This window comes from Oncorhynchus keta, unplaced genomic scaffold, assembly GCF_023373465.1.
Source record: "Oncorhynchus keta strain PuntledgeMale-10-30-2019 unplaced genomic scaffold, Oket_V2 Un_contig_3777_pilon_pilon, whole genome shotgun sequence".
In the NCBI taxonomy this organism is placed as follows: domain Eukaryota; kingdom Metazoa; phylum Chordata; class Actinopteri; order Salmoniformes; family Salmonidae; genus Oncorhynchus; species Oncorhynchus keta.
Window position 1 is genome coordinate 1 of NW_026287424.1, and position 26,822 is coordinate 26,822.

The window sequence follows — 26,822 nt, forward strand, 5'->3', positions numbered from 1 at the left end:
ATGTTGACCCCTGGAGAGACAGAGAGAGAGGTCACTAGTGGTATCATAACACCATGTTGACCCCTGGAGAGACAGACAGAGAGGTCACTAGTGGAACCATAACACCATGTTGACCCCTGGAGAGACAGAGAGAGAGGTCACTAGTGGAACCATAACACCATGTTGACCCCTGGAGAGACAGAGAGAGAGAGGTCACTAGTGGAACCATAACACCATGTTGACCCCTGGAGAGACAGACAGAGAGGTCACTAGTGGAACCATAACACCATGTTGACCCTTGGAGAGCCAGACAGAGGTCACGAGTGGAACCATAACACCATGTTGACCCTTGGAGAGACAGACAGAGAGGTCACTAGTGAAATCATAACACCATGTTGACCCCTGGAGAGACAGACATGTTGACCCCTGGAGAGACAGACATGTTGACCCCTGGAGAGACAGACATGTTGACCCCTGGAGAGACAGACATGTTGACCCCTGGAGAGACAGACATGTTGACCCCTGGAGAGACAGACATGTTGACCCCTGGAGAGACAGACATGTTGACCCCTGGAGAGACAGACATGTTGACCCCTGGAGAGACAGACATGTTGACCCCTGGAGAGACAGACATGTTGACCCCTGGAGAGACAGACATGTTGACCCCTGGAGAGACAGACATGTTGACCCCTGGAGAGACAGACATGTTGACCCCTGGAGAAAGGCCCTCCATCAGTGCTCAGACTGTCCACAATATGCTGAGAGAGGCTGAACTGAGGGCTTGTAGGCCTGTTGTAAGGCAGGTCCTCACCAGACATCACCTATGGGTATAAACCCTCCATCAGTGCTCAAACTGTCTGCAATAGGCTGAGAGAGGCTGGACTGAGGGCTTGTAGGCCTGTTGTAAGGCAGGTCCTCACCAGCAACAACGTTGCCTATGGGCACAAACCCACTGTCGCTGGACCAGACAGGACTGGCAAAAAGTGCATTGGAGACAGTCAGGTGAAGATACTATAGATACCGGGACCCCTGGGCTGGGTCAGACCATGATTGACGGGGCATTGGAGACAGTGAGGTGAAGATACTATAAATACCGGGACCCCTGGGCTGGGTCAGACCATGATTGACGGGGCATTGGAGACAGTGAGGTGAAGATACTATAAATACCGGGACCCCTGGGCTGGGTCAGACCATGATTGGCGGGGCATTGGAGACAGTGAGGTGGAACGTACCAAGTAAAGAAGATGCCCATCTGGCGGGTAGCGGAGAAGAAGCGGCTCTCCAGTAGAGGTATGTGGCTGAAGTACTTGGCCAGGGTCTCGATGCCGGCGTCATTGCGACTGGGGGTACGACAGGCCTGTGGGTACGGTGGGGAAAGAGGGTCAAAATACAACAAGACCGTTCTCTGTGTGGTGGGTGATTCCATAGAGAACCCAGTTTCACTCTGACAACGTAGATTTCGATGAGACCGATGTTGAAAGTACCTGTCTCAGGTCCATCAGGTCGGCGATCTCCTCCTCGAAGCTGGAGCCATCTTCACTGTAGTGCTCCAGGATGAAGTCCTGGAAAAACACACCAGAACAGAGAGACCATCGTCAACACACCAGAACAGAGTAGAGACCATCGTCAACACACCAGAACAGAGAGGAGACCATCATCAACACACCAGAACAGAGGGGAGACCATCGTCAACACACCAGAACAGAGAGGAGACCATCATCAACACACCAGAACAGAGAGGAGACCATCGTCAACACCAGAACAGAGAGGAGACCATCGTCAACACACCAGATCAGAGAGGAGACCATCGTCAACACACCAGATCAGAGAGGAGACCATCGTCAACACACCAGATCAGAGAGGAGACCATCGTCAACACACCAGAACAGAGAGGAGACCATCGTCAACACACCAGAACAGAGAGGAGACCATCGTCAACACACCAGAACAGAGAGGAGACCATCGTCAACACACCAGAACAGAGAGGAGACCATCGTCAACACACCAGAACAGAGAGGAGACCATCGTCAACACACCAGAACAGAGAGGAGACCATCGTCAACACACCAGAACAGAGAGGAGACCATCGTCAACACACCAGAACAGAGAGGAGACCATCGTCAACACACCAGAACAGAGAGGAGACCATCGTCAACACACCAGAACAAAGAGGAGACCATCGTCAACACACCAGAACAGAGAGGAGACCATCGTCAACACACCAGAACAGAGGAGACCATCGTCAACACACCAGAACAGAGAGGAGACCATCGTCAACACACCAGAACAGAGAGGAGACCATCGTCAACACACCAGAACAGAGAGGAGACCATCGTCAACACACCAGAACAGAGAGGAGACCATCGTCAACACACCAGAACAGAGAGGAGACCATCGTCAACACACCAGAACAGAGAGGAGACCATCGTCAACACACCAGAACAGAGAGGAGACCATCGTCAACACACCAGAACAGAGAGGAGACCATCGTCAACACACCAGAACAGAGAGGAGACCATCATCAATGTCCTATAGAGCCACCGACCCATCAAAACCCATCAAAACACCATCCACTGTCTGGATAAGAGAACCTGACTGTGTCGGTCTGGATAAGAGAACCTGACTGAATGCATGTCGGTCTGGATAAGAGAACCTGACTGTCGGTCTGGATAAGAGAACTTGACTGTCGGTCTGGATAAGAGAACCTGACTGTCGGTCTGGATAAGAGAACCTGACTGTCGGTCTGGATAAGAGAACCTGACTGTCGGTATGGATAAGAGAACCTGACTGTCGGTCTGGATAAGAGAACCTGACTGTCGGTCTGGATAAGAGAACCTGACTGTCGGTCTGGATAAGAGAACTTGACTGTCGGTCTGGATAAGAGAACCCGACTGTCGGTCTGGATAAGAGAACCCGACTGTCGGTCTGGATAAGAGAACCTGAAATGTACAGGTAGTGAAGAAGTAGTGAAACGGAGGTCTGTACCTTGAATGACACAGAGAAGTCCATCTCTTTAGTCTCCTTCAGACCCAGCGGGATGAGAGGGATGCTGGAGGTCTCTCTGGAAACAGGAAAGGAGATATCGTTGACATGTGATATTTAACTGTTATACAGTGATGTTAGTGGTGAACAGTGAGGCTCAGAGTTTTACACACATTAACAGACATATTGATGAGGTGATGGAACAGACAGGTTGGCGGTGAGGCTCAGAGTTGATATCACAAATTAAGGGGTGAATCCGAACTTCCATTTAAGTCACATTTTCACTTCGTCTGCCACTGACATCAATACATAACTAAATTAACATTTTAAAGTGGGAGAAAGTTTACATTTGCTCTTCAGATTGCAGGCCAGAGTTAACACCCTCTGACAACAGTCTCTCTTTGCCTACAGACACGCCAACACTGCCCCACAATACACTACAACCCAGAGTAAACACCCAGGGGTATCCTCACATTGTGGACCTGTAGTGTTAACCAGTAAATACCAATATATCCTCACATCGAGGACCTGTAGTGTTAACCCAGTAAACACCAATATATCCTCACATCGAGGACACCTTAGTATTAACCAGTAAACACCAATATATCCTCACATCATGGACCTGTAGTGTTAACCAGTAAACACCCAATATATCCTCATCGAGGACCTGTAGTGTTAACCAGTAAACACCAATATATCCTCACATCGTGGACCTGTAGTGTTAACCAGTAAACACCAATACATCCTCATCGTGGACCTGTAGTGTTAACCAGTAAACACCAATACATCCTCACATCGTGGACCTGTAGTGTTAACCAGTAAACACCAATACATCCTCACATCGTGGACCTGCAGTGCTAACCAGTAAACACCAATACATCCTCACATCGTGGACCCAGTGTTAACCAGTAAACACCAATATATCCTCACATCGTGGACCTGTAGTGTTAACCAGTAAACACCAATACATCCTCACATCAGGACCTGTAGTGTTAACCAGTAAACACCAATACATCCTCATCGTGGACCTGTAGTGTTAACCAGTAAACACCAATATATCCTCACATCGTGGACCTGTAGTGTTAACCAGTAAAACACCAATATATCCTCACATCGTGGACCAGTAGTATTAACCAGTAAACACCAATACATCCTCACATCATGGACCTGTAGTGTTAACCAGTAAACACCAATACATCCTCACATCGTGGACCTGCAGTGTTAACTTATTAAACACCAATACATCCTCACATCATGGACCTGCAGTGTTAACCAGTAAACACCAATACATTCTCACATCATGGACCTGTAGTGTTAACCAGTAAACAACAATACATCCTCACATCGAGGACCTGTAGTGTTAACCAGTAAAACACCAATACATCCTCACATCGTGGACCTGTAGTGTTAACCAGTAAACACCAATATATCCTCACATCGAGGACCTGCAGTGTTAACCAGTAAACACCAATACATCCTCACATCGAGGACCTGTAGTGTTAACCAGTAAACACCAATATATCCTCACATCGAGGACCTGTAGTGTTAACCAGTAAACACCAATATATCCTCACATCGTGGACCTGTAGTGTTAACCAGCAAACACCAATACATCCTCACATCATGGACCTGTAGTGTTAACCAGTAAACACCAGTACATCCTCACATCGTGGACCTGTGAGTGTTAACCAGTAAACACCAATATCCTCACATCGTGTGGACCTGTAGTGTTAACCAGTAAAACACCAATACATCCTCACATCGTGGACCTGTAGTGTTAACCAGTAAAACACCACACATCCTCACATCGTTGACCTGTAGTGCTAACAGCAAAACACCAATACATCCTCACATCGTGGACCTGTAGTGTTAACCCAGTAAACACCAATACATCCTCACATCGTGGACCTGTAGTGTTAACCAGTAAACACCAATATATCCTCACATCGTGGACCTGTAGTGTTAACCAGTAAACACCAATACATCCTCACATCGTGGACCTGTAGTGTTAACCAGTAAACACCAATACATCCTCACATTGTGGACCTGTAGTGTTAACCAGTAAACACCAATACATCCCATCGTGGACCAGTGTTAACCAGTAAACACCAATACGTCCTCATCATGGACCTGTAGTGTTAACCAGTAAACACCAATACATCCTCACATCGAGGACCTGTAGTGTTAACCAGTAAACACCAATACATCCCTCACATCGTGGACCTGTAGTGTTAACCAGTAAACACCAATACATCCTCACATCGTGGACCTGTAGTGTTAACCAGTAAACACCAATACATCCTCACATTGTGGACCTGTAGTGTTAACCAGTAAACACCAATACATCCTCACATCGTGGACCTGTAGTGTTAACCAGTAAACACCAAACATCCTCACATCGAGGACCTGTAGTGTTAACCAGTAAACACCAATACATCCCACATCGAGGACCTGTAGTGTTAACCAGTAAACACCAATACATCCTCACATCGTGGACCTGTAGTGTTAACCAGTAAACACCAATATATCCTCACATCGTGGACCTGTAGTGTTAACCAGTAAACACCAATATATCCTCACATCGTGGACCTGTAGTGTTAACCAGTAAACACCAATACATCCTCACATGAGGGACCTGTAGTGTTAACCAGTAAACACCAATACATCCTCACATCGTGGACCTGTAGTGTTAACCAGTAAACACCAATACATCCTCACATCGAGGACCTGTAGTGTTAACCAGTAAACACCAATATATCCTCACATCGTGGACCTGTAGTGTTAACCAGTAAACTCCAATACATCCTCACATCGTGGACCTGTAGTGTTAACCAGTAAACACCAATATATCCTCACATCGTGGACCTGTAGTGTTAACCAGTAAACACCAATACATCCTCACATCGTGGACCTGTAGTGTTAACCAGTAAACACCAATACATCCTCACATCGTGGACCTGTAGTGTTAACCAGTAAACACCAATACATCCTCACATCGAGGACCTGTGGTGTTAACCAGTAAACACCAATACATATCCTCACATCGTGGACCTGTAGTGTTAACCAGTAAACACCAATACATCCTCACATCGTGGACCTGTAGTGTTAACCAGTAAACACCAATACATCCTCACATGTGGACCTGTAGTGTTAACCAGTAAACACCAATACATCCTCACATCGTGGACCTGTAGTGTTAACCAGTAAACACCAATACATCCTCACATTGTGGACCTGTAGTGTTAACCAGTAAACACCAATACATCCTCACATTGTGGACCTGTAGTGTTAACCAGTAAACACCAATACATCCTCACATCATGGACCTGTAGTGTTAACCAGTAAACACCAATACATCCTCACATCGTGGACCTGTAGTGTTAACCAGTAAACACCAATATATCCTCACATCGAGGACCTGTAGTGTTAACCAGTAAACACCAATATATCCTCATTGTGGACCTGTAGTGTTAACCAGTAAACACCAATACATCCTCACATCAGGACCTGTAGTAGTTAACCAGTAAACACCAATACATCCTCACAAGAGGACCTGTAGTGTTAACAAGTAAACACCAATATATCCTCCTTTGTCCCCTAACCAGTAAACACCAATACATCCTCACATCGTGGACCTGGAGTGTTAACCACTTAAACACCAATATATGCTCATAGGACCTGAGTGTTAACCAGTGGGGAAAAGAATATATCCTCACTGTGGACCTGTAGTGTTAACCAGTAAACACCAATATATCCTCACATCGTGGACCTGTGATGAAGCAGTAAACACCAATACGTCCTCATCGAGGACCTGTAGTTTAAGAGTACAATACACATCCTCATCGAGGACCTGCTAGTTCTCATTAAGTGCAGATTTCCTCTACAAGAGATCCTGTAGCCTGTCACAAATAAACAGACCTTCCTTCCTTTGTCCCCCTATCGTGAACCAGTTTGATCCGGTCTGAGTGAAAAGGACTTGAGGAAGAAGGGCTATATACTGTTTAGAATGAGGGCAGTGGGGAAAAGAGAGGGCACTGTTCTGTTCCGTGGGTCTCTACCCAACGTCAGGTAATATTACAGAATAGAATGAAGCTAAGCTGTCTATCGTGGTGTTTAGAGTACAGGTGACTAAGACCTGGCACTGTTCTATAGTGGTGTTTAGAGTACAGGTGACTAAGACCTGGCACTGTTCTATCGTGGTGTTAGAGTACAGGTGACTAAGAACGTGCTTGGGTGTTTCTCAGGGGCTCTGATTGGCCTGTTCAGAGAGGGCCCTCTGACCAAATCAGGATGTTCTGTTTGTTTCTGGTTGTCATAAGAACATGGTGTTCTTAATGAGGAGTGATGTTCTGTTTGTTTCTGGTTGTGTTGGAGAACATGGTGTCTTAATGAAGAGTGATGTTCTGTTTGTTTCTGGTTGTCATGGAGAACATATGGTTTCTTAATGAGGGATGTTCTGTTTGTTTCTGGTTGTCAAGAGAGAACATGGTGTCTAAATGAGAGTGATGTTCTGTTTGTTTCTGGTTGTCATGGAAGAACATGGTGTCTAAAGAGTGATGTTCTGTTTTGTTTCTAGTTGTCAAGGAGAACATGGTATCTAAATGAGGGAGTGTGTGCCTCCGGCAAGAGAGAGAACAGCCGCCTCCGGCAAGAGAGAGGAACAGCCGCCTCCGGCAAGAGAGAACAGCCTCCGGCAAGAGAGAGAACAACCGCCTCCGGCAAGAGAGAACAGCCGCCTCCGGCAAGAGAGAGAAACAGCCGCCTCCGGCAAGAGAGAACAACCGCCTCCGGCAAGAGAGAACAGCCGCCTCCGGTAAAGAGAAACAGCCGCCTCCCGGCAGAGAACAGCCGCCTCCCGGTAAGACAAGGGTGGCAGCCGCCTCCGGTAAAGAACACCCCGCCTGGCAAGAAATCTAATAGCCGCCTCCGGAAATCTCGAACAGCCGCCTCCGGTAGAGAGAACAGATAAGCCTCCGGTAAGACAAGTGGTGGCTGTCTGTGTAAAGGAGCAGCTGGGTATCTAATATAAAGAAGGAAATCTCAGTTTTTGCTCACTGAGGTAGAGTATCTCAGCTGTAGACTACACTATTTACTTAGGAATTATTATATACACACACACACACACACACACACACACACACACACACACACACAGTTTTTGCTCACACTGACACACACACACACACACACACACACACACACACACACACACACACACACACACACACACACACACACACACACACACACACACATTTTTTTCTTCCATAGCTGTCCATTTACTACCACAAACCGATGCTGGGAATAAAATCGCACTCAATGAGCTGAATAAGGCAATAAGCAAAACAGGAAAACGCTCATCAAGAGACTGCGCCCCCTAGTGGCCGGGGACTTTAATGCAGGGAAACAAATCCATTTGACCCAATTTCTACCAGCATGTTAAAATGTGCAACCAGAGGGGAAAACCCCCCAACACCAGACCACCTTTACTCCACACAGAGAGAGACACGTACAAAGCTCTCCCTCACCCTCCATTTGGCAAGTCTGACCACAATTCTGTCCTCCTTATTCCTGCTTACAAGCAAAAACTAAAGCAGGAAGCACCAACTAAGTTCAATGTTGGGTGTTTTTATATTCTGCGATAGGAGCTTTGAAAAAGGGCCATTTCCAGCAATAACTTGGTTGAAGGTGGAGAATTTGCAATGGTGTTTACAAGCTGTACCCATCTAGATGGTGTATACAAGCTGTACCCATCTAGATGGTGTTTTACAAGCTGTACCCATCTAGATGGTGTTTACAACTGTACCCATCTAGATGGTGTTTACAAGCTGTACCCATCTAGATGGTGTATACAAGCTGTACCCATCTAGATGGTGTATACAAGCTGTACCCATCTAGATGGTGTATACAAGCTGTACCCATCTAGATGGTGTATACAAGCTGTACCCATCTAGATGGTGTATACAAGCTGTACCCATCTAGATGGTGTTTACAAGCTGTACCCATCTAGATGGTGTTTACAAGCTGTACCCATCTAGATGGTGTTTACAAGCTGTACCCATCTAGATGGTGTTTACAAGCTGTACCCATCTAGATGGTGTTTACAAGCTGTACCCATCTAGATGGTGTTTACAAGCTGTACCCATCTAGATGGTGTTTACAAGCTGTACCCATCTAGATGGTGTTTACAAGCTGTACCCATCTAGATGGTGTATACAAGCTGTACCCATCTAGATGGTGTTTACAAGCTGTACCCATCTAGATGGTGTATACAAGCTGTACCCATCTAGATGGTGTATACAAGCTGTACCCATCTAGATGGTGTATACAAGCTGTACCCATCTAGATGGTGTTATACAAGCTGTACCCATCTAGATGGTGTTTACAAGCTGTACCCATCTAGATGGTGTATAAGCTGTACCCATCTAGATGGTGTTATACAAGCTGTACCCATCTAGATGGTGTACAAGCTGTACCCATCTAGATGGTGTTTACAAGCTGTACCCATCTAGATGGTGTTTACAAGCTGTACCCATCTAGATGGTGTATACAAGCTGTACCCATCTAGATGGTGTATACAAGCTGTACCCATCTAGATGGTGTATACAACTGTACCCATCTAGATGGTGTTTACAAGCTGTACTGATCTAGATGGTGTATACAAGCCCATCTAGAGATCTAGATGGTGTACAAGCTGTACCCATCTAGAGCTCAAGCTGTACCCATCTAGATGGTGTATACAAGCTGTACCATCTAGATGGTGTACCTCTAGATGGTGTTGCTCTGTACCCATCTAGATGGTGTTTTGAAGCTAGCCCATCTAGATGGTGTATACAAGCTGCCCATCTAGATGGTGTTTACAAGCCCTGCAGCTGTACCCATCTAGAGTTTACAAGCTGTACCCATCTAGATGGTGTTTATGGTGTTTACAGCTGTACCCATCTAGATGGTGTTTAAACCCATCTAGATGTTTACAAGTGTTTACAAGCTGTACCCATCTAGATGGTGTTTGAGCTGTACCCATCTAGATGGTGTTTACAAGCTAGATGGTGTTTGACATCTAGATGGTGTACCTATGGTGTTTACAAGCTGTACCCATCTAGATGGTGTTTACAAGCTGTACCCATCTAGATGGTGTACAAGCTACAAGCTGTACCCATCTAGATGGTGTTACAAGCTGTTTAGATGGTGTTTAGCTGTACCCATCTAGATGGTGTACCCATCTAGCTGGTCTAGATGGTGTATACAAGCTGTACCCATCTAGATGGTGTATACAAGCTGTACCCATCTAGATGTGTTTAGCTTACCCATCTAGATGGTTTATTTAAAGCTGTACCCCAGTTCAGATGGTGTATACAAGCTGTTTCTAGATGGTGTATACAAGCTGTACCCATCTAGATCTGTTTACAAGCTGATGGTGTATACAAGCTGTACCCATCTAGAAAAGTTGTACCCATCTAGATGGTGTATACAAGCTGTACCCATCAGATGGTGTTTAAAGCTGTACCCATCTAGATGGTGTAGCTTTGTTTACAAGCTGTACCCATCTAGATGGTGTACCCATTAGATGGTGTTACAAGCTGTACCCATCTAGATGGCCAACTGTCCATCTAGATGGTGTTTACAAGCTGTACCCATCTAGATGGCATAGCTGTACCCATCTAGATGGTTTATACAAGCTGTACCCATCTAGATGGTGTAGTGTACCATCTAGAGCTGCACCATCTGATGGTTTATTGTTTACCCATCTAGATGGTGTTTTATCTAGATGGTGTATACAAGCTGTACCCATCTAGATGGTGTTTAGCTGTACCCATCTAGAGTGCACCCTAGATGGTGTTTACAAGCTGTACCCATCTAGATGGTGTATACAAGCTGTACCCATCTTTTCTGTACCTCAGATGGTGTTTACAAGCTGTACCCATCAGATGGTGTTACAAGCTGTACCATCTGATGGTGTATGTTTATGTGTACCCATCTAGATGGTGTTACAAGCTGTACCCATCTAGATGGTGTTTACAAGCTGTACCCATCTAGATGGTGTTTAGCTGTACCCATCTAGATGGTTTTGCTGTACCCATCTAGATGGTCTATACAATGTACCCATCTAGATGTGTTTACCCATCTAGATGGTGTTATGTTTAAAGTACCCATCTAGATGGTGACTGTACCCATCTAGATGGTGTTTTGTACCCATCTAGATGTGTTTAGCTGTACCCATCTAGATCAAAGCCTGTACCCATCTAGATGGTTATAGCTGTACCCATCTAGATGGTGTTTAAAAGCTGTACCCATCTAGATGGTGTACAAGTGTACCCATCTAGACAGTGTACCCATCTATGTATAAACATGGTTACAAGCTGTACCCATCTAGATGGTGTTTACAAGCTGTACCCATCTAGATGTTGTATTTAAAGCTGTACCCATCTAGACTGGTGTTTATACAAGCTGTTTTAGATGGTTAAAGGCCATCTAGACTGTAGTGTACCCATCTTTTAGGTTCAGATGGTGTTTTAAAGGCCAGTTGACTGTAGATGTGTTTAGGTACCCATCTAGATGTTTTATTTAAAGATGGTGTTTACAAGCTGTACCCATCTAGATGGTTAGTGTGTTTAGGTTCAGATGTTTTATTTAAAGCTGTACCCAGTTCTGTACAAGCTTAGTGTGTTTATGGTGTTCAAGCTGTTTTAGATTTATAAACTGTACCCCATGTTTACAAGCTGTACCCATCTAGATGGTGTTTAGGTACCCATCTAGTGTTTTATTTAAAGGCCCAGTTGACTGTAGTGTGTTTAGGTTCTAGATGGTTTAAAGCTGTACCCATCTGAGATGGTTTAGGTTCACAGTGTTTTATTTAAAGGTACCCATTAGATGGTGATGTGTGTTTAGGTTCAGATGGTTTTTGTACCCATTGATGGTGTTTAAACTGTACCCATCTAGATGGTTTTATTTAAGCTGGCCCAGATGGTGATGCTGTACCCATCTAGTGTGTTTTAGGTTCACTAGTGTTTTAGTTTAAAGCTGTACCCATCTGACTGTAGGTGTTTAGGTTCAGTGTTTTATTTAAAGGTACCCATCCAGATTGACTGTAGTGTGTTTAGGTTCACAGTGTTTTATTTAAAGGTACCCAGTTGACTGTAGTGTGTTTAGGTTCAGTGTTTTATTTAAAGGCCCAGTTGACTGTAGTTGACCTGTTTTATTTCCCGCTCTGTAGTGTGTTTAGGTTCAGTGTTTTATTTAAAGCCCAGCTGACTGTAGTGTGTTTAGGTTCACAGTGTTTTATTTAAAGACCCAGTTGACTGTAGTGTGTTTAGGTTCAGTGTTTTATTTAAAGGCCAGTTGACTGTAGTGTGTTTAGGTTCACAGTGTTTTATTTAAAGGCCAGTTGACTGTAGTGTGTTTAGGTTCAGTGTTTTATTTAAAGGCCCAGTTGACTGTAGTGTGTTTAGGTTCAGTGTTTTATTTAAAGGCCAGTTGACTGTAGTGTGTTTAGGTTCAGTGTTTTATTTAAAGGCCCAGTTGACTGTAGTGTGTTTAGGTTCACAGTGTTTTATTTAAAGGCCAGTTGACTGTAGTGTGTTTAGGTTCACAGTGTTTTATTTAAAGGCCAGTTGACTGTAGTGTGTTTAGGTTCAGTGTTTTATTTAAAGGCCCAGTTGACTGTAGTGTGTTTAGGTTCAGTGTTTTATTTAAAGGCCAGTTGACTGTAGTGTGTTTAGGTTCACAGTGTTTTATTTAAAGGCCAGTTGACTGTAGTGTGTTTAGGTTCAGTGTTTTATTTAAAGGCCAGTTGACTGTAGTGTGTTTAGGTTCACAGTGTTTTATTTAAAGGCCCAGTTGACTGTAGTGTGTTTAGGTTCAGTGTTTTATTTAAAGGCCCAGTTGACTGTAGTGTGTTTAGGTTCAGTGTTTTATTTAGGGTGCTGTTTAAGGGGCGCCGTTTAAAGCCGTTTAAAAGTTGTCGTTTAAAAGTTGTCGTTTAAAGTGTCGTTTAAAGGGAGCTGTTTAAGGAGTCGTTTAAAAGTTGCAGTTTAAAGGAGTCGTTTAAAGTTGCAGTTTAAAGGGGAGTCGTTTAAAAGTTGCAGTTTAAAGGGGAGTCGTTTAAAAGTTGCAGTTTAAAGAGTCGTTTAAAAGTTGTCGTTTAAAGGGAGCTGTTTAAAGGAGCCGTTTAAAGGAGTCATTTAAAGGAGTCGTTTAAAGGGGAGCGTTTAAAGGGGAGCCGTTTAAGGGGAGCCGTTTAAAGGGGAGCGTTTAAAGGGAGCCGTTTAAAGGGAGTTGCGTTTAAAGGGGAGCCGTTGAAAGGGTTGCGTTGAAAGGGAGTCGTTTAAAGGAGCTGTTTAAAGGGGAGCGTTGAAAGGGAGCTGTTTAAAGGGAGCCGTTTAAAGGGGAGCCGTTTAAAGGGGAGCTGTTTAAAGGGAGTCGTTTAAAGGGAGCTGTTTAAAGGGGAGCCGTTTAAAGGGGAGCTGTTTAAAGGGGAGCTGTTTAAAGGGGAGCCGTTTAAAGGGGAGCTGTTTAAGGGGAGCTGTTTAAGGGGAGCCGTTTAAAGGGGAGCCGTTTAAAGGGGAGCCGTTTAAAGGGAGCTGTTTAAAGGGGAGTCGTTTACTCACTGGCTGTTCTGGTAGACCTCCACGGAGCTGTTGAGCCCCTCCAGTTGTTCCATGAGCAGCTGCAGGTTAGGAGTTGATATAGCTCAGCTCCAGAACGACCATATCACACACTTTGTTGTTGGAGGTCGCCCTGGAAACGGGAAGAGAAAAGGAAAGGCATGTTAGCGTTCACAATACAAAACTGAAGAAAAAACGTTTGAGATACAAACTTTGACAGACAGGAGGACTGAGCCGTCAGACAGGAGGACTGAGCTGTCAGACAGGAGGACTGAGCGTCAGACAGGAGGACTGAGCCGTCAGACAGGAGGACTGAGCCGTCAGACAGGAGGACTGAGCGTCAGACAGGAGGACTGAGCCGTCAGACAGGAGGACTGAGCTGTCAGACAGGAGGACTGAGCTGTCAGACAGGAGGACTGAGCTGTCAGACAGGAGGACTGAGCTGTCAGACAGGAGGACTGAGCTGTCAGACAGGAGGACTGAGCTGCCAGACAGGAGGACTGAGCTGTCAGACAGGAGGGACTGAGCTGCCAGACAGGAGGACTGAGCCGTCAGCAGGAGGACTGAGCCGACAGACAGGAGGACTGAGCTGTCAGACAGGAGGACTGGCGCTGTCACAGGAGGACTGAGCTGTCAGACAGGAGGACTGAGCTGTCAGACAGGAGGACTGAGCTGTCAGACAGGAGGACTGAGCTGTCAGACAGGAGGACTGAGCTGTCAGACAGGAGGACTGAGCTGTCAGACAGGAGGACTGAGCTGTCAGACAGGAGGACTGAGCTGTCAGACAGGAGGACTGAGCTGTCAGACAGGAGGACTGAGCTGTCAGACAGGAGGACTGAGCTGACAGACAGGAGGACTGAGCTGTCAGACAGGAGGACTGAGCTGTCAGACAGGAGGACTGAGCTGTCAGACAGGAGGACTGTCAGAGCTGTCAGACAGGAGGACTGAGCTGTCAGACAGGAGGACTGAGCTGTCAGACAGGAGGACTGGAGCTGTCAGACAGGAGGACTGAGCGCTGTCAGACAGGAGGACTGAGCTGTCAGACAGGAGGACTGAGCTGTCAGACAGGAGGACTGAGCTGTCAGACAGGAGGACTGAGCTGTCAGACAGGAGGACTGAGCTGTCAGACAGGAGGACTGAGCTGTCAGACAGGAGGACTGAGCTGTCAGACAGGAGGACTGAGCTGACAGACAGGAGACCTGAGCTGTCAGACAGGAGGACTGCGCTGTCAGACAGGAGGACTGAGCTGTCAGACAGGAGGACTGAGCTGTCAGACAGGAGGACTGAGCTGTCAGACAGGAGGACTGAGCTGTCAGACAGGAGGACTGAGCTGTCAGACAGGAGGACTGAGCTGTCAGACAGGAGGACTGAGCTGTCAGACAGGAGGACTGAGCTGTCAGACAGGAGGACTGAGCTGTCAGACAGGAGGACTGAGCTGTCAGACAGGAGGACTGAGCTGTCAGACAGGAGGACTGAGCTGTCAGACAGGAGGACTGAGCTGTCAGACAGGAGGACTGAGCTGTCAGACAGGAGGACTGAGCTGTCAGACAGGAGGACTGAGCTGTCAGACAGGAGGACTGAGCTGTCAGACAGGAGGACTGAGCTGTCAGACAGGAGGACTGAGCTGTCAGACAGGAGGACTGAGCTGTCAGACAGGAGGACTGAGCTGTCAGACAGGAGGACTGAGCTGTCAGACAGGAGGACTGAGCTGTCAGACAGGAGGACTGAGCTGTCAGACAGGAGGACTGAGCTGTCAGACAGGAGGACTGAGCTGTCAGACAGGAGGACTGAGCTGTCAGACAGGAGGACTGAGCTGTCAGACAGGAGGACTGAGCTGTCAGACAGGAGGACTGAGCTGTCAGACAGGAGGACTGAGCTGTCAGACAGGAGGACTGAGCTGTCAGACAGGAGGACTGAGCTGTCAGACAGGAGGACTGAGCTGTCAGACAGGAGGACTGAGCTGTCAGACAGGAGGACTGAGCTGTCAGACAGGAGGACTGAGCTGTCAGACAGGAGGACTGAGCTGTCAGACAGGAGGACTGAGCTGTCAGACAGGAGGACTGAGCTGCCAGACAGGAGGACTGAGCTGTCAGACAGGAGGACTGAGCTGTCAGACAGGAGGACTGAGCTGCCAGACAGGAGGACTGAGCTGTCAGACAGGAGGACTGAGCTGCCAGACAGGAGGACTGAGCTGTCAGACAGGAGGACTGAGCTGTCAGACAGGAGGACTGAGCTGTCAGACAGGAGGACTGAGCTGTCAGACAGGAGGACTGAGCTGTCAGACAGGAGGACTGAGCTGTCAGACAGGAGGACTGAGCTGTCAGACAGGAGGACTGAGCTGTCAGACAGGAGGACTGAGCTGTCAGACAGGAGGACTGAGCTGTCAGACAGGAGGACTGAGCTGTCAGACAGGAGGACTGAGCTGTCAGACAGGAGGACTGAGCTGTCAGACAGGAGGACTGAGCTGTCAGACAGGAGGACTGAGCTGTCAGACAGGAGGACTGAGCTGCCAGACAGGAGGACTGAGCTGTCAGACAGGAGGACTGAGCTGTCAGACAGGAGGACTGAGCTGTCAGACAGGAGGACTGAGCTGTCAGACAGGAGGACTGAGCTCTCAGACAGGAGGAGGCTGTCAGACAGGAGGACTGAGCTGTCAGACAGGAGGACTGAGCTGTCAGACTGACTGAGCTGTCAGACAGGAGGACTGAGCTGTCAGACAGGAGGACTGAGCTGTCAGACAGGAGGACTGAGCTGTCAGACAGGAGGACTGACTGGAGACAGAGGACTGACTGTTACACCCAGACAGAGGACTGACTGACTGCTGTAGACAGAGGACTGACTGGAGACAGAGGACTGACTGACTGACTGGAGACAGAGGACTGACTGACTGACTGGAGACAGAGGACTGACTGGAGAACAGAGGACTGACTGAGACAGAGGACTGACTGACTGGAGACAGAGGACTGACAGACAGAGGACTGACTGGAGACAGAGGACTGACTGACTGACTGAGACAGAGAGGACTGACTGACTGGAGACAGAGGACTGACTGACTGGAGACAGAGGACTGACTGACTGGAGACAGAGGACTGACTGACTGGAGACAGAGGACTGACTGACTAGAGACAGAGGACTGACTGACTAGAGACAGAGGACTGACTGACTGACTGGAGACAGAGGACTGACTGACTGGAGACAGAGGACTGAGACGACTGACTGGAGACAGAGGACTGACGACTGACTGGAGACAGAGACTGGACTGACAGAGAACTGACTAGAGACAGAGGACTGAGGACTGACTAGAGACAGAGGACTGAGGACTGACTGGAGACAGAGGACTGACTGACTAGAGACAGAGGACTGACTGACTGGAGACAGAGACTGACTGAGACAGAGGACTGACTGACTGGAGACAGAGGACTGACTGACTGGAGACAGAGGACTGACTGACTAGAGACAGAGGACTGACGACTGACTGGAGACAGAGGACTGACGACTGACTGGAGACAGAGGACTGACGACTGACTGGAGACAGAGGACTGACGACTGACTGGAGACAGAGAGACTGACTGGAGACAGAGGACTGACTGACTGACTGGAGACAGAGGACTGACGACTGACTAGAGACAGAGGACTGAGGACTGACTAGAGACAGAGGACTGAGGGACTGACTGGAGACAGAGGACTGACTGACTGAGACAGAGGACTGACTGACTGGAGACAGAGGACTGACTGACAAGAGACAGAGGACTGACTGACTAGAGACAGAGGACTGACTGACTAGAGACAGAGGACTGACGACTGACTGGAGACAGAGGACTGACGACTGACTGGAGACAGAGGACTGACGACTGACTGGAGACAGAGGACTGACGACTGACTGGAGACAGAGGACTGACGACTGACTGGAGACAGAGGACTGACGACTGACTGGAGACAGAGGACTGACGACTGACTGGAGACAGAGGACTGACGACTGACTGGAGACAGAGGACTGACGACTGACTGGAGACAGAGGACTGACGACTGACTGGAGACAGAGGACTGACGACTGACTGGAGACAGAGGACTGACGACTGACTGGAGACAGAGGACTGACGACTGACTGAGACAGAGGACTGACGACTGACTGGAGACAGAGGACTGACGACTGACTGGAGACAGAGGACTGACGACTGACTGGAGACAGAGGACCGACTGACTGGAGACAGAGGACTGACTGACTGGAGACAGAGGACTGACTGACTGGAGACAGAGGACTGAGGACTGACTGGAGACAGAGGACTGAGGACTGACTGGAGACAAGGCGAGGTCCATGGGAACTGCTCAGTTGAGACATAGTCTGAGTCCCTAATGTCAGATGGCACTCTATTCTCTCTATAGTGCACTACTTTTGACCAGGGCCCTATGCCACTCTATTCTCTCTATAGTGCACTACTTTTGACCAGGGCCAATAGGGTGTGTGCCATTTGGGACACGGCTAGATGAGGTTTCCTGACCTGGCTCTGATATTGGCCTAGATGGCTCAGGGGACAGGATTCATCCAGCTCATCACCATAGTTCATATACAGTCACACACCAATACATGGAAACACTTAGACCCTAATGAGTGGTGTGGTGGAGCTACAGCCATTCTCCTGAAGCTGTACCATTTATATTTTGGCATTAATTCCATGTATTTCCAGGGGACCTCTTCCAGAGAGGAAGAGTGAAGGACCGCTGAGGTCAGACTAGATACCGTGGGGTTCAAATGGTACCCTGTTCCCTATATAGTGCACTACTTTACACCAGGGCCCTATGGCACCCTATTCACTATATAGTGCACTACTTTACACCAGGGCCCTATGGCACCCTGTTCACTATATAGTGCACTACTTTACACCAGGGCCCTATGGCACCCTGTTCAGTATATAGTGCACTACTTTACACCAGGGCCCTATGGCACCCTATTCACTATATAGTGCACTACTTTACACCAGGGCCCTATGGCACCCTATTCACTATATAGTGCACTACTTTACACCAGGGCCCTATGGCACCCTATTCACTATATAGTGCACTACTTTACACCAGGGCCCTATGGCACCCTATTCACTATATAGTGCACTACTTTACACCAGGGCCCTATGGCACCCTATTCACTATATAGTGCACTACTTTACACCAGGGCCCTATGGCACCCTGTTCCGTATATAGTGCACTACTTTACACCAGGGCCCTATGGCACCCTGTTCACTATATAGTGCACTACTTTACACCAGGGCCCTATGGCACCCTATTCACTATATAGTGCACTACTTTACACCAGGGCCCTATGGCACCTATTCACTATATAGTGCACTACTTTACACCAGGGCCCTATGGCACCCTATTCACTATATAGTGCACTACTTTACACCAGGGCCCTATGGCACCCTATTCACTATATAGTGCACTACTTTACACCAGGGCCCTATGGCACCCTATTCACTATATAGTGCACTACTTTACACCAGGGCCCTATGGCACCCTATTCACTATATAGTGCACTACTTTACACCAGGGCCCTATGGCACCCTATTCACTATATAGTGCACTACTTTACACCAGGGCCCTATGGCACCCTATTCACTATATAGTGCACTACTTTACACCAGGGCCCTATGGCACCTATTCACTATATAGTGCACTACTTTACACCAGGGCCCTATGGCACCCTATTCACTATATAGTGCACTACTTTACACCAGGGCCCTATGGCACCCTATTCACTATATAGTGCACTACTTTACACCAGGGCCCTATGGCACCCTATTCACTATATAGTGCACTACTTTACACAAGGGCCCTATGGCACCCTATTCACTATATAGTGCACTACTTTACACCAGGGCCCTATGGCACCCTGTTCACTATATAGTGCACTACTTTACACCAGGGCCCATAGGGCTCAGGCCAATAGTAGTGCACTATATATGGAATAGGGAGCCATTGAGGACGCACCCATAATGACAGACCCTGACTCCGGAAACTCAGTTCACACAGTAGAGACAGGAGAGACAGGAGAGAGACAGTAATTTCGAGCATTTCGCATTAACATCTGCTAACCATGTGTATGTGACAAATAACATTTGATTTAATGACAGTAGAGAGACTGTAAGAGCAGTAGAGAGACAGTAATAACAGTAGAGAGACAGTAATAAAAGTAGAGAGACAGTAGAGAGACAGTAAGGGCAGTAGAGAGACAGTAAGAGCAGTAGAGAGACAGTAAGAGCAGTAGAGAGACAGTAATAACAGTAGAGAGACAGTAATAACAGTAGAGAGACAGTAATAACAGTAGAGAGACAGTAATAACAGTAGAGAGACAGTAATAACAGTAGAGAGACAGTAATAACAGTAGAGAGACAGTAATAACAGTAGAGACAGTAATAACAGTAGAGACAGTAATAACAGTAGAGACAGTAATAACAGTAGAGAGACAGTAAGAGCAGTAGAGAGACAGTAAGAGCAGTAGAGAGACAGTAAGAGCAGTAGAGAGACAGTAAGAGCAGTAGAGAGACAGTAAGAGCAGTAGAGAGACAGTAAGAGCAGTAGAGAGACAGTAAGAGCAGTAGAGAGACAGTAAGAGCAGTAGAGAGACAGTAAGAGCAGTAGAGAGACAGTAAGAGCAGTAGAGAGACAGTAATAACAGTAGAGAGACAGTAAGAGCAGTAGAGAGACAGTAATAACAGTAGAGACAGTAATAACAGTAGAGACAGTAATAACAGTAGAGAGACAGTAATAACAGTAGAGAGACAGTAATAACAGTAGAGAGACAGTAATAACAGTAGAGAGACAGTAAGAGCAGTAGAGAGACAGTAAGAGCAGTAGAGAGACAGTAATAACAGTAGAGACAGTAAGAGCAGTAGAGACAGTAAGAGCAGTAGAGACAGTAAGAGCAGTAGAGACAGTAAGAGCAGTAGAGAGACAGTAAGAGCAGTAGAGAGACAGTAAGAGCAGTAGAGAGACAGTAAGAGCAGTAGAGAGACAGTAAGAGCAGTAGAGACAGTAATAACAGTAGAGAGACAGTAATAACAGTAGAGAGACAGTAATAACAGTAGAGAGACAGTAATAACAGTAGAGAGACAGTAATAACAGTAGAGAGACAGTAATAACAGCAGAGAGACAGTAAGAGCAGTAGAGAGACAGTAAGAGCAGTAGAGAGACAGTAAGAGCAGTAGAGAGACAGTAAGAGCAGTAGAGAGACAGTAAGAGCAGTAGAGAGACAGTAAGAGCAGTAGAGACAGTAAGAGCAGTAGAGAGACAGTAAGAGCAGTAGAGAGACAGTAAGAGCAGTAGAGAGACAGTAAGAGCAGTAGAGAGACAGTAATAACAGTAGAGAGACAGTAATAACAGTAGAGAGACAGTAATAACAGTAGAGAGACAGTAATAACAGTAGAGAGACAGTAAGAGCAGTAGAGAGACAGTAAGAGCAGTAGAGAGACAGTAATAACAGTAGAGAGACAGTAAGAGCAGTAGAGAGACAGTAAGAGCAGTAGAGAGACAGTAAGAGCAGTAGAGAGACAGTAAGAGCAGTAGAGAGACAGTAATAACAGTAGAGAGACAGTAATAACAGTAGAGAGACAGTAAGAGCAGTAGAGAGACAGTAATAACAGTAGAGAGACAGTAAGAGCACTAGAGAGACAGTAAGAGCAGTAGAGAGACAGTAATAACAGTAGAGAGACAGTAATAACAGTAGAGAGACAGTAATAACAGTAGAGAGACAGTAATAACAGTAGAGAGACAGTAAGAGCAGTAGAGAGACAGTAAGAGCACTAGAGAGACAGTAAGAGCAGTAGAGAGACAGTAAGAGCAGTAGAGAGACAGTAAGAGCAGTAGAGAGACAGGAGAGAGAAAGTAGAGACCAGTGGGTTATTATCAGGGAGTAACTCCACATAAATAAACCTGGACAAACCAGTCGGCCTGGTCGGTACACTTCTTTACCTGCTGCTAGGAGAGAGGAGGAACGTAGAACTACTGAAACCTGACACCAGACGGGGGAAGAAAAAGGAGAGAGAGAGAGAGAGAGAAAAAGAAAGAGAAAGAAAGAGGCCAGGTGAGGGTATAGGGAGGACAGAGAGAGAGAGAGGCCAGGTGAGGGTATAGGGGAGGACAGAGAGAGAGAGAGAGAGAGAGAGGCCAGGTGAGGGTATAGGGGAGGACAGAGAGAGAGAGAGAGAGAGAGGCCAGGTGAGGGTATAGGGGAGGACAGAGAGAGAGAGAGAGAGAGAGAGAGAGGCCAGGTGAGGGTATAGGGGAGGACAGAGAGAGAGAGAGAGAGAGAGAGAGGCCAGGTGAGGGTATAGAGGAGGGCAGAGAGAGAGGCCAGGTGAGGGTTTAGGGGAGGACAGAGAGAGAGAGAGAGAGAGAGAGAGAGGCCAGGTGAGGGTATAGAGGAGGGCAGAGAGAGAGGCCAGGTGAGGGTTTAGGGAGGACAGAGAGAGAGAGAGAGAGAGAGGCCAGGTGAGGGTATAGGGGAGGACAGAGAGAGAGAGAGGCCAGGTGAGGGTATAGGGGAGGACAGAGAGAGAGAGAGAGAGAGAGAGGCCAGGTGAGGGTATAGGGGAGGACAGAGAGAGAGAGAGAGAGAGAGGCCAGGTGAGGGTATAGGGAGGACAGAGAGAGAGAGAGAGAGAGGCCAGGTGAGGGTATAGGGGAGGACAGAGAGAGAGAGAGAGAGAGGCCAGGTGAGGGTATAGAGGAGGGCAGAGAGAGAGAGAGAGAGAGAGGCCAGGTGAGGGTATAGAGGAGGGCAGAGAGAGAGGCCAGGTGAGGGTTTAGGGGAGGGAGAGAGAGAGAGAGAGAGAGAGAGAGAGAGAGAGGCCAGGTGAGGGTATAGGGGAGGACAGAGAGAGAGAGAGAGAGAGAGAGAGAGAGAGAGGCCAGGTGAGGGTATAGAGGAGGGCAGAGAGAGAGGCCAGGTGAGGGTTTAGGGGAGGACAGAGAGAGAGAGAGAGAGAGGCCAGGTGAGGGTATAGGGGAGGACAGAGAGAGAGAGAGGCCAGGTGAGGGTATAGGGGAGGACAGAGAGAGAGAGAGAGAGGCCAGGTGAGGGTATAGGGAGGACAGAGAGAGAGAGAGAGAGGCCAGGTGAGGGTATAGGGGGAGAGAGAGAGAGAGAGAGAGAGAGGCCAGGTGAGGGTATAGGGGAGGACAGAGAGAGAGAGAGAGAGAGAGAGAGAGAGGCCAGGTGAGGGTATAGGGGAGGACAGAGAGAGAGAGAGAGAGAGAGAGAGGCCAGGTGAGGGTATAGGGGAGGACAGAGAGAGAGAGAGGCCAGGTGAGGGTATAGGGGAGGACAGAGAGAGAGAGAGGCCAGGTGAGGGTATAGGGGAGGACAGAGAGAGAGAGAGGCCAGGTGAGGGTATAGGGGAGGACAGAGAGAGAGAGAGGCCAGGTGAGGGTATAGGGGAGGACAGAGAGAGAGAGAGAGGCCAGGTGAGGGTATAGGGGAGGACAGAGAGAGAGAGAGAGAGGCCAGGTGAGGGTATAGAGGAGGGCAGAGAGAGAGGCCAGGTGAGGGTTTAGGGGAGGATAGAGAGAGAGGGAAAGGCCGGGTGAGGGTATAGGGGAGGGCAGAGAGAGAGGCCAGGTGAGGGTTTAGGGGAGGATAGAGAGGGAGGCCAGGTGAGGGTTTAGGGGAGGATAGAGAGGGAGAGGCCAGGTGAGGGTATAGGAGAGGACAGAGAAAGAGAGAGAGGCCAGGTGAGGGTATAGGGGAGGACAGAGGAGTCACCTTTGTATTCCACCTTCCTGTCTCTCCCTGCCACTCCCCAGGAGTCAGGACTGCTGTTTACATTCCAGGTAGAAAACACAGGTGGAACATAATCTCTTCAGACCAGCTTATTGTTTTGAAAGTTCAAAGTCCCACAAAATAAATATAATATAATCATTTACGCCATTTAGCAGACACTTTTATCCAACGTAAATTAGAGTAATGCGTGCATCCATTTTTTAATTTTTTTACATATAGGTGGTCCCTGGAATCAAACCCACTCTCCTGGTATTACAAGCACCATGCTCCACCATCTGATCTCCAGAGAACCACCTAAATCCTTAGGCATGTTGGAATAATGCATCTTAACCACCCAAGAAAACACACAAGTACCTGAAACTTCAATACACGGGTCTCTCTGCACCTACCAGGGGAGGGTATAGGGGAGGTCTCTGCACCTACCAGGGAGGGTATAGGGAGGTCTCTCTGCACCTACCAGGTGAGGGTATAGGGAGGTCTCTCTGCACCTACCAGGTGAGGGTATAGGGAGGTCTCTCTGCACCTACCAGAGGAGGGTATAGGGGAGGTCTCTCTGCACCTACCAGGGGAGGTCTCTCTGCACCTACCAGGGGAGGTCTCTCTGCACCTACCAGGTGAGGGTATAGGGGAGGTCTCTCTGCACCTACCAGGTGAGGGTATAGGGAGGTCTCTCTGCACCTACCAGGTGAGGGTATAGGGAGGTCTCTCTGCACCTACCAGGGAGGGTATAGGGGAGGTCTCTCTGCACCTACCAGGGGAGGGTATAGGGGAGGTCTCTCTGCACCTACCAGGGAGGGTATAGGGAGGTCTCTCTGCACCTACCAGGAGGGTATAGGGGAGGTCTGTCTGCACCTACCAGGGGAGGGTATAGGGAGGTCTCTCTGCACCTACCAGGGGAGGGTATAGGGGAGGTCTCTCTGCACCTACCAGGGGAGGGTATAGGGGAGGTCTCTCTGCACCTACCAGGAGGGTATAGGGAGGTCTCTCTGCACCTACCAGGGGAGGGTATAGGGAGGTCTCTGCACCTACCAGGTGAGGGTATAGGGGAGGTCTCTCTGCACCTACCAGGGAGGTCTCTCTGCACCTACCAGGTGAGGGTATAGGGGAGGTCTCTCTGCACCTACTCATTGGTTCTACCAGCTGCAGTGTTGGCAGACGAACACACCCACACCGCTGAGTTAATCTCCTGGCCCCAAGACCTTACCCACTGTGGACTGGGCCAAGGAGGGCTAGTAGTTAGCCTGTAAATACTGGGAGGAATGCAGGGTTCTCTGAAGCTGACAGGCTGCTCCAGTACAGCCTCATGTCATCTCAGTACCTTAGATCAGGTCAGGGTTCATCTCAGTACCCCAGGTCAGATACCCACCAATCCCCCTCCACCACTAGATACCTACCAATCCCCCCCACCACCACTAGATACCTACCAATCCCCCACCACTAGATACCTACCAATCCCCCCACCACTAGATACCTACCAATCCCCCCCACCACTAGATACCTACCAATCCCCCCCACCACTAGATACCTACCAATCCACCCCCCCCACCACTAGATACCTACCAATCCCCCCACCACTAGATACCTACCAATCCCCCACCACCACTACTAGATACCTACCAATCCCCCCCACCACTAGATACCTACCAATCCCCCCACCACTAGATACCTACCAATCCCCCACCACTAGATACCTACCAATCCACCCCCCACCACTAGATACCTACCAATCCCCCCCCACCACTAGATACCTACCAATCCCCCCCACCACTAGATACCTACCAATCCCCCCACCACTAGATACCTACCAATCCCCCCCACCACTAGATACCTACCAATCCACCCCCACCACCACTAGATACCTACCAATCCCCCCCCACCACCACTAGATACCTACCAATCCACCCCCCCACCACTAGATACCTACCAATCCCCCCCCACCACTAGATACCTACCAATCCCCCACCACTAGATACCTACCAATCCCCCCCCCACCACTAGATACCTACCAATCCCCCACCACTAGATACCTACCAATCCCCCCACCACTAGATACCTACCACTCCCCCCCCCCACCACCACTAGATACCTACCAATCCACCCCCCACCACTAGATACCTACCAATCCCCCCACCACTAGATACCTACCAATCCCCCACCACCACTACTAGATACCTACCAATCCCCCCACCACTAGATACCTACCAACCCCCCCCCACCACTAGATACCTACCAATCCACCCCCCACCACTAGATACCTACCAATCCCCCCACCACTAGATACCTACCAATCCCCCCACCACTAGATACCTACCAATCCCCCACCACCACTACTAGATACCTACCAATCCCCCCCACCACTAGATACCTACCAATCCCCCACCACCACTAGATACCTACCAACCCCCCACCACTAGATACCTACCAATCCCCCCACCACCACTAGATACCTACCATTCCCCCCACCACTAGATACCTACCAATCCACCCCCACCACTAGATACCTACCAATCCCCCACCACCACTAGATACCTACCAATCCCCCCCCACCACTAGATACCTACCAATCCCCCCACCACTAGATACCTACCAATCCCCCCCACCACTAGATACCTACCAACCCCCCACCACTAGATACCTACCAATCCACCCCCCACCACTAGATACCTACCAATCCACCCCCCACCACTAGATACCTACCAATCCCCCACCACCACTGCTAGATACCTACCAATCCCCCCCACCACCGCTAGATACCTACCAATCCCCCCCCACCACCACTAGATACCTACCAATCCCCCCACCACCACTAGATACCTACCAATCCCCCCCCCACCAATAGATACCTACCAATCCCCCCCACCAATAGATACCTACCAATCCCCCCCACCACTAGATACCTACCAATCCCCCGCACCACTAGATACCTACCAATCCCCCCACCACCAATAGATACCTACCAATCCCCCATCCACCACTAGATACCTACCAATCCCCCATCCACCACTAGATACCTACCAATCCCCCATCCACCACTAGATACCTACCAATCCCCCATCCACCACTAGATACCTACCAATCCCCCGCACCACTAGATACCTACCAATCCCCCCACCACCAGATACCTACCAATCCCCCGCACCACTAGATACCTACCAATCCCCCGCACCACTAGATTCCTACCAATCCCCTGCACCACTAGATTCCTACCAATCCCCCGCACCACTAGATACCTACCAATCCACCCCACCACTAGATACCTACCAATCCCCCGCACCACTAGATTCCTACCAATCCCCCCACCACTAGATACCTACCAATCCCCCGCACCACTAGATACCTACCAATCCCCTGCACCACTACATACCTACCAATCCCCCCCCACCACTAGATACCTACCAATCCACCCACCACTAGATACCTACCAATCCCCACCACCACTAGATACCTACCAATCCCCCCACCACTAGATACCTACCAATCCCCCA

The 26,822-nt window shown here is 48.5% G+C and overlaps 1 protein-coding gene across 1 annotated transcript in view; it reads right to left on the reverse strand.

Annotated features, from left to right (window-relative positions):
• Window positions 1-1,211: 1,211 nt before the first annotated feature.
• Window positions 1,212-26,822, reverse strand: part of LOC127924184 (rhophilin-2-like) — a gene marked incomplete at its 3' end in the record, with an annotated part of 39,894 nt that continues 14,283 nt past the window's right edge. The window contains exons 2-5 of the mRNA XM_052508638.1: window positions 13,569-13,698; window positions 2,965-3,040; window positions 1,464-1,541; window positions 1,212-1,336 (exon numbers count right to left, since the gene is read on the reverse strand). Of these exons, the coding sequence (XP_052364598.1) occupies window positions 1,212-1,336; window positions 1,464-1,541; window positions 2,965-3,040; window positions 13,569-13,621 (332 nt within the window). The remainder of the gene's footprint in view (window positions 1,337-1,463; window positions 1,542-2,964; window positions 3,041-13,568; window positions 13,699-26,822) is intronic.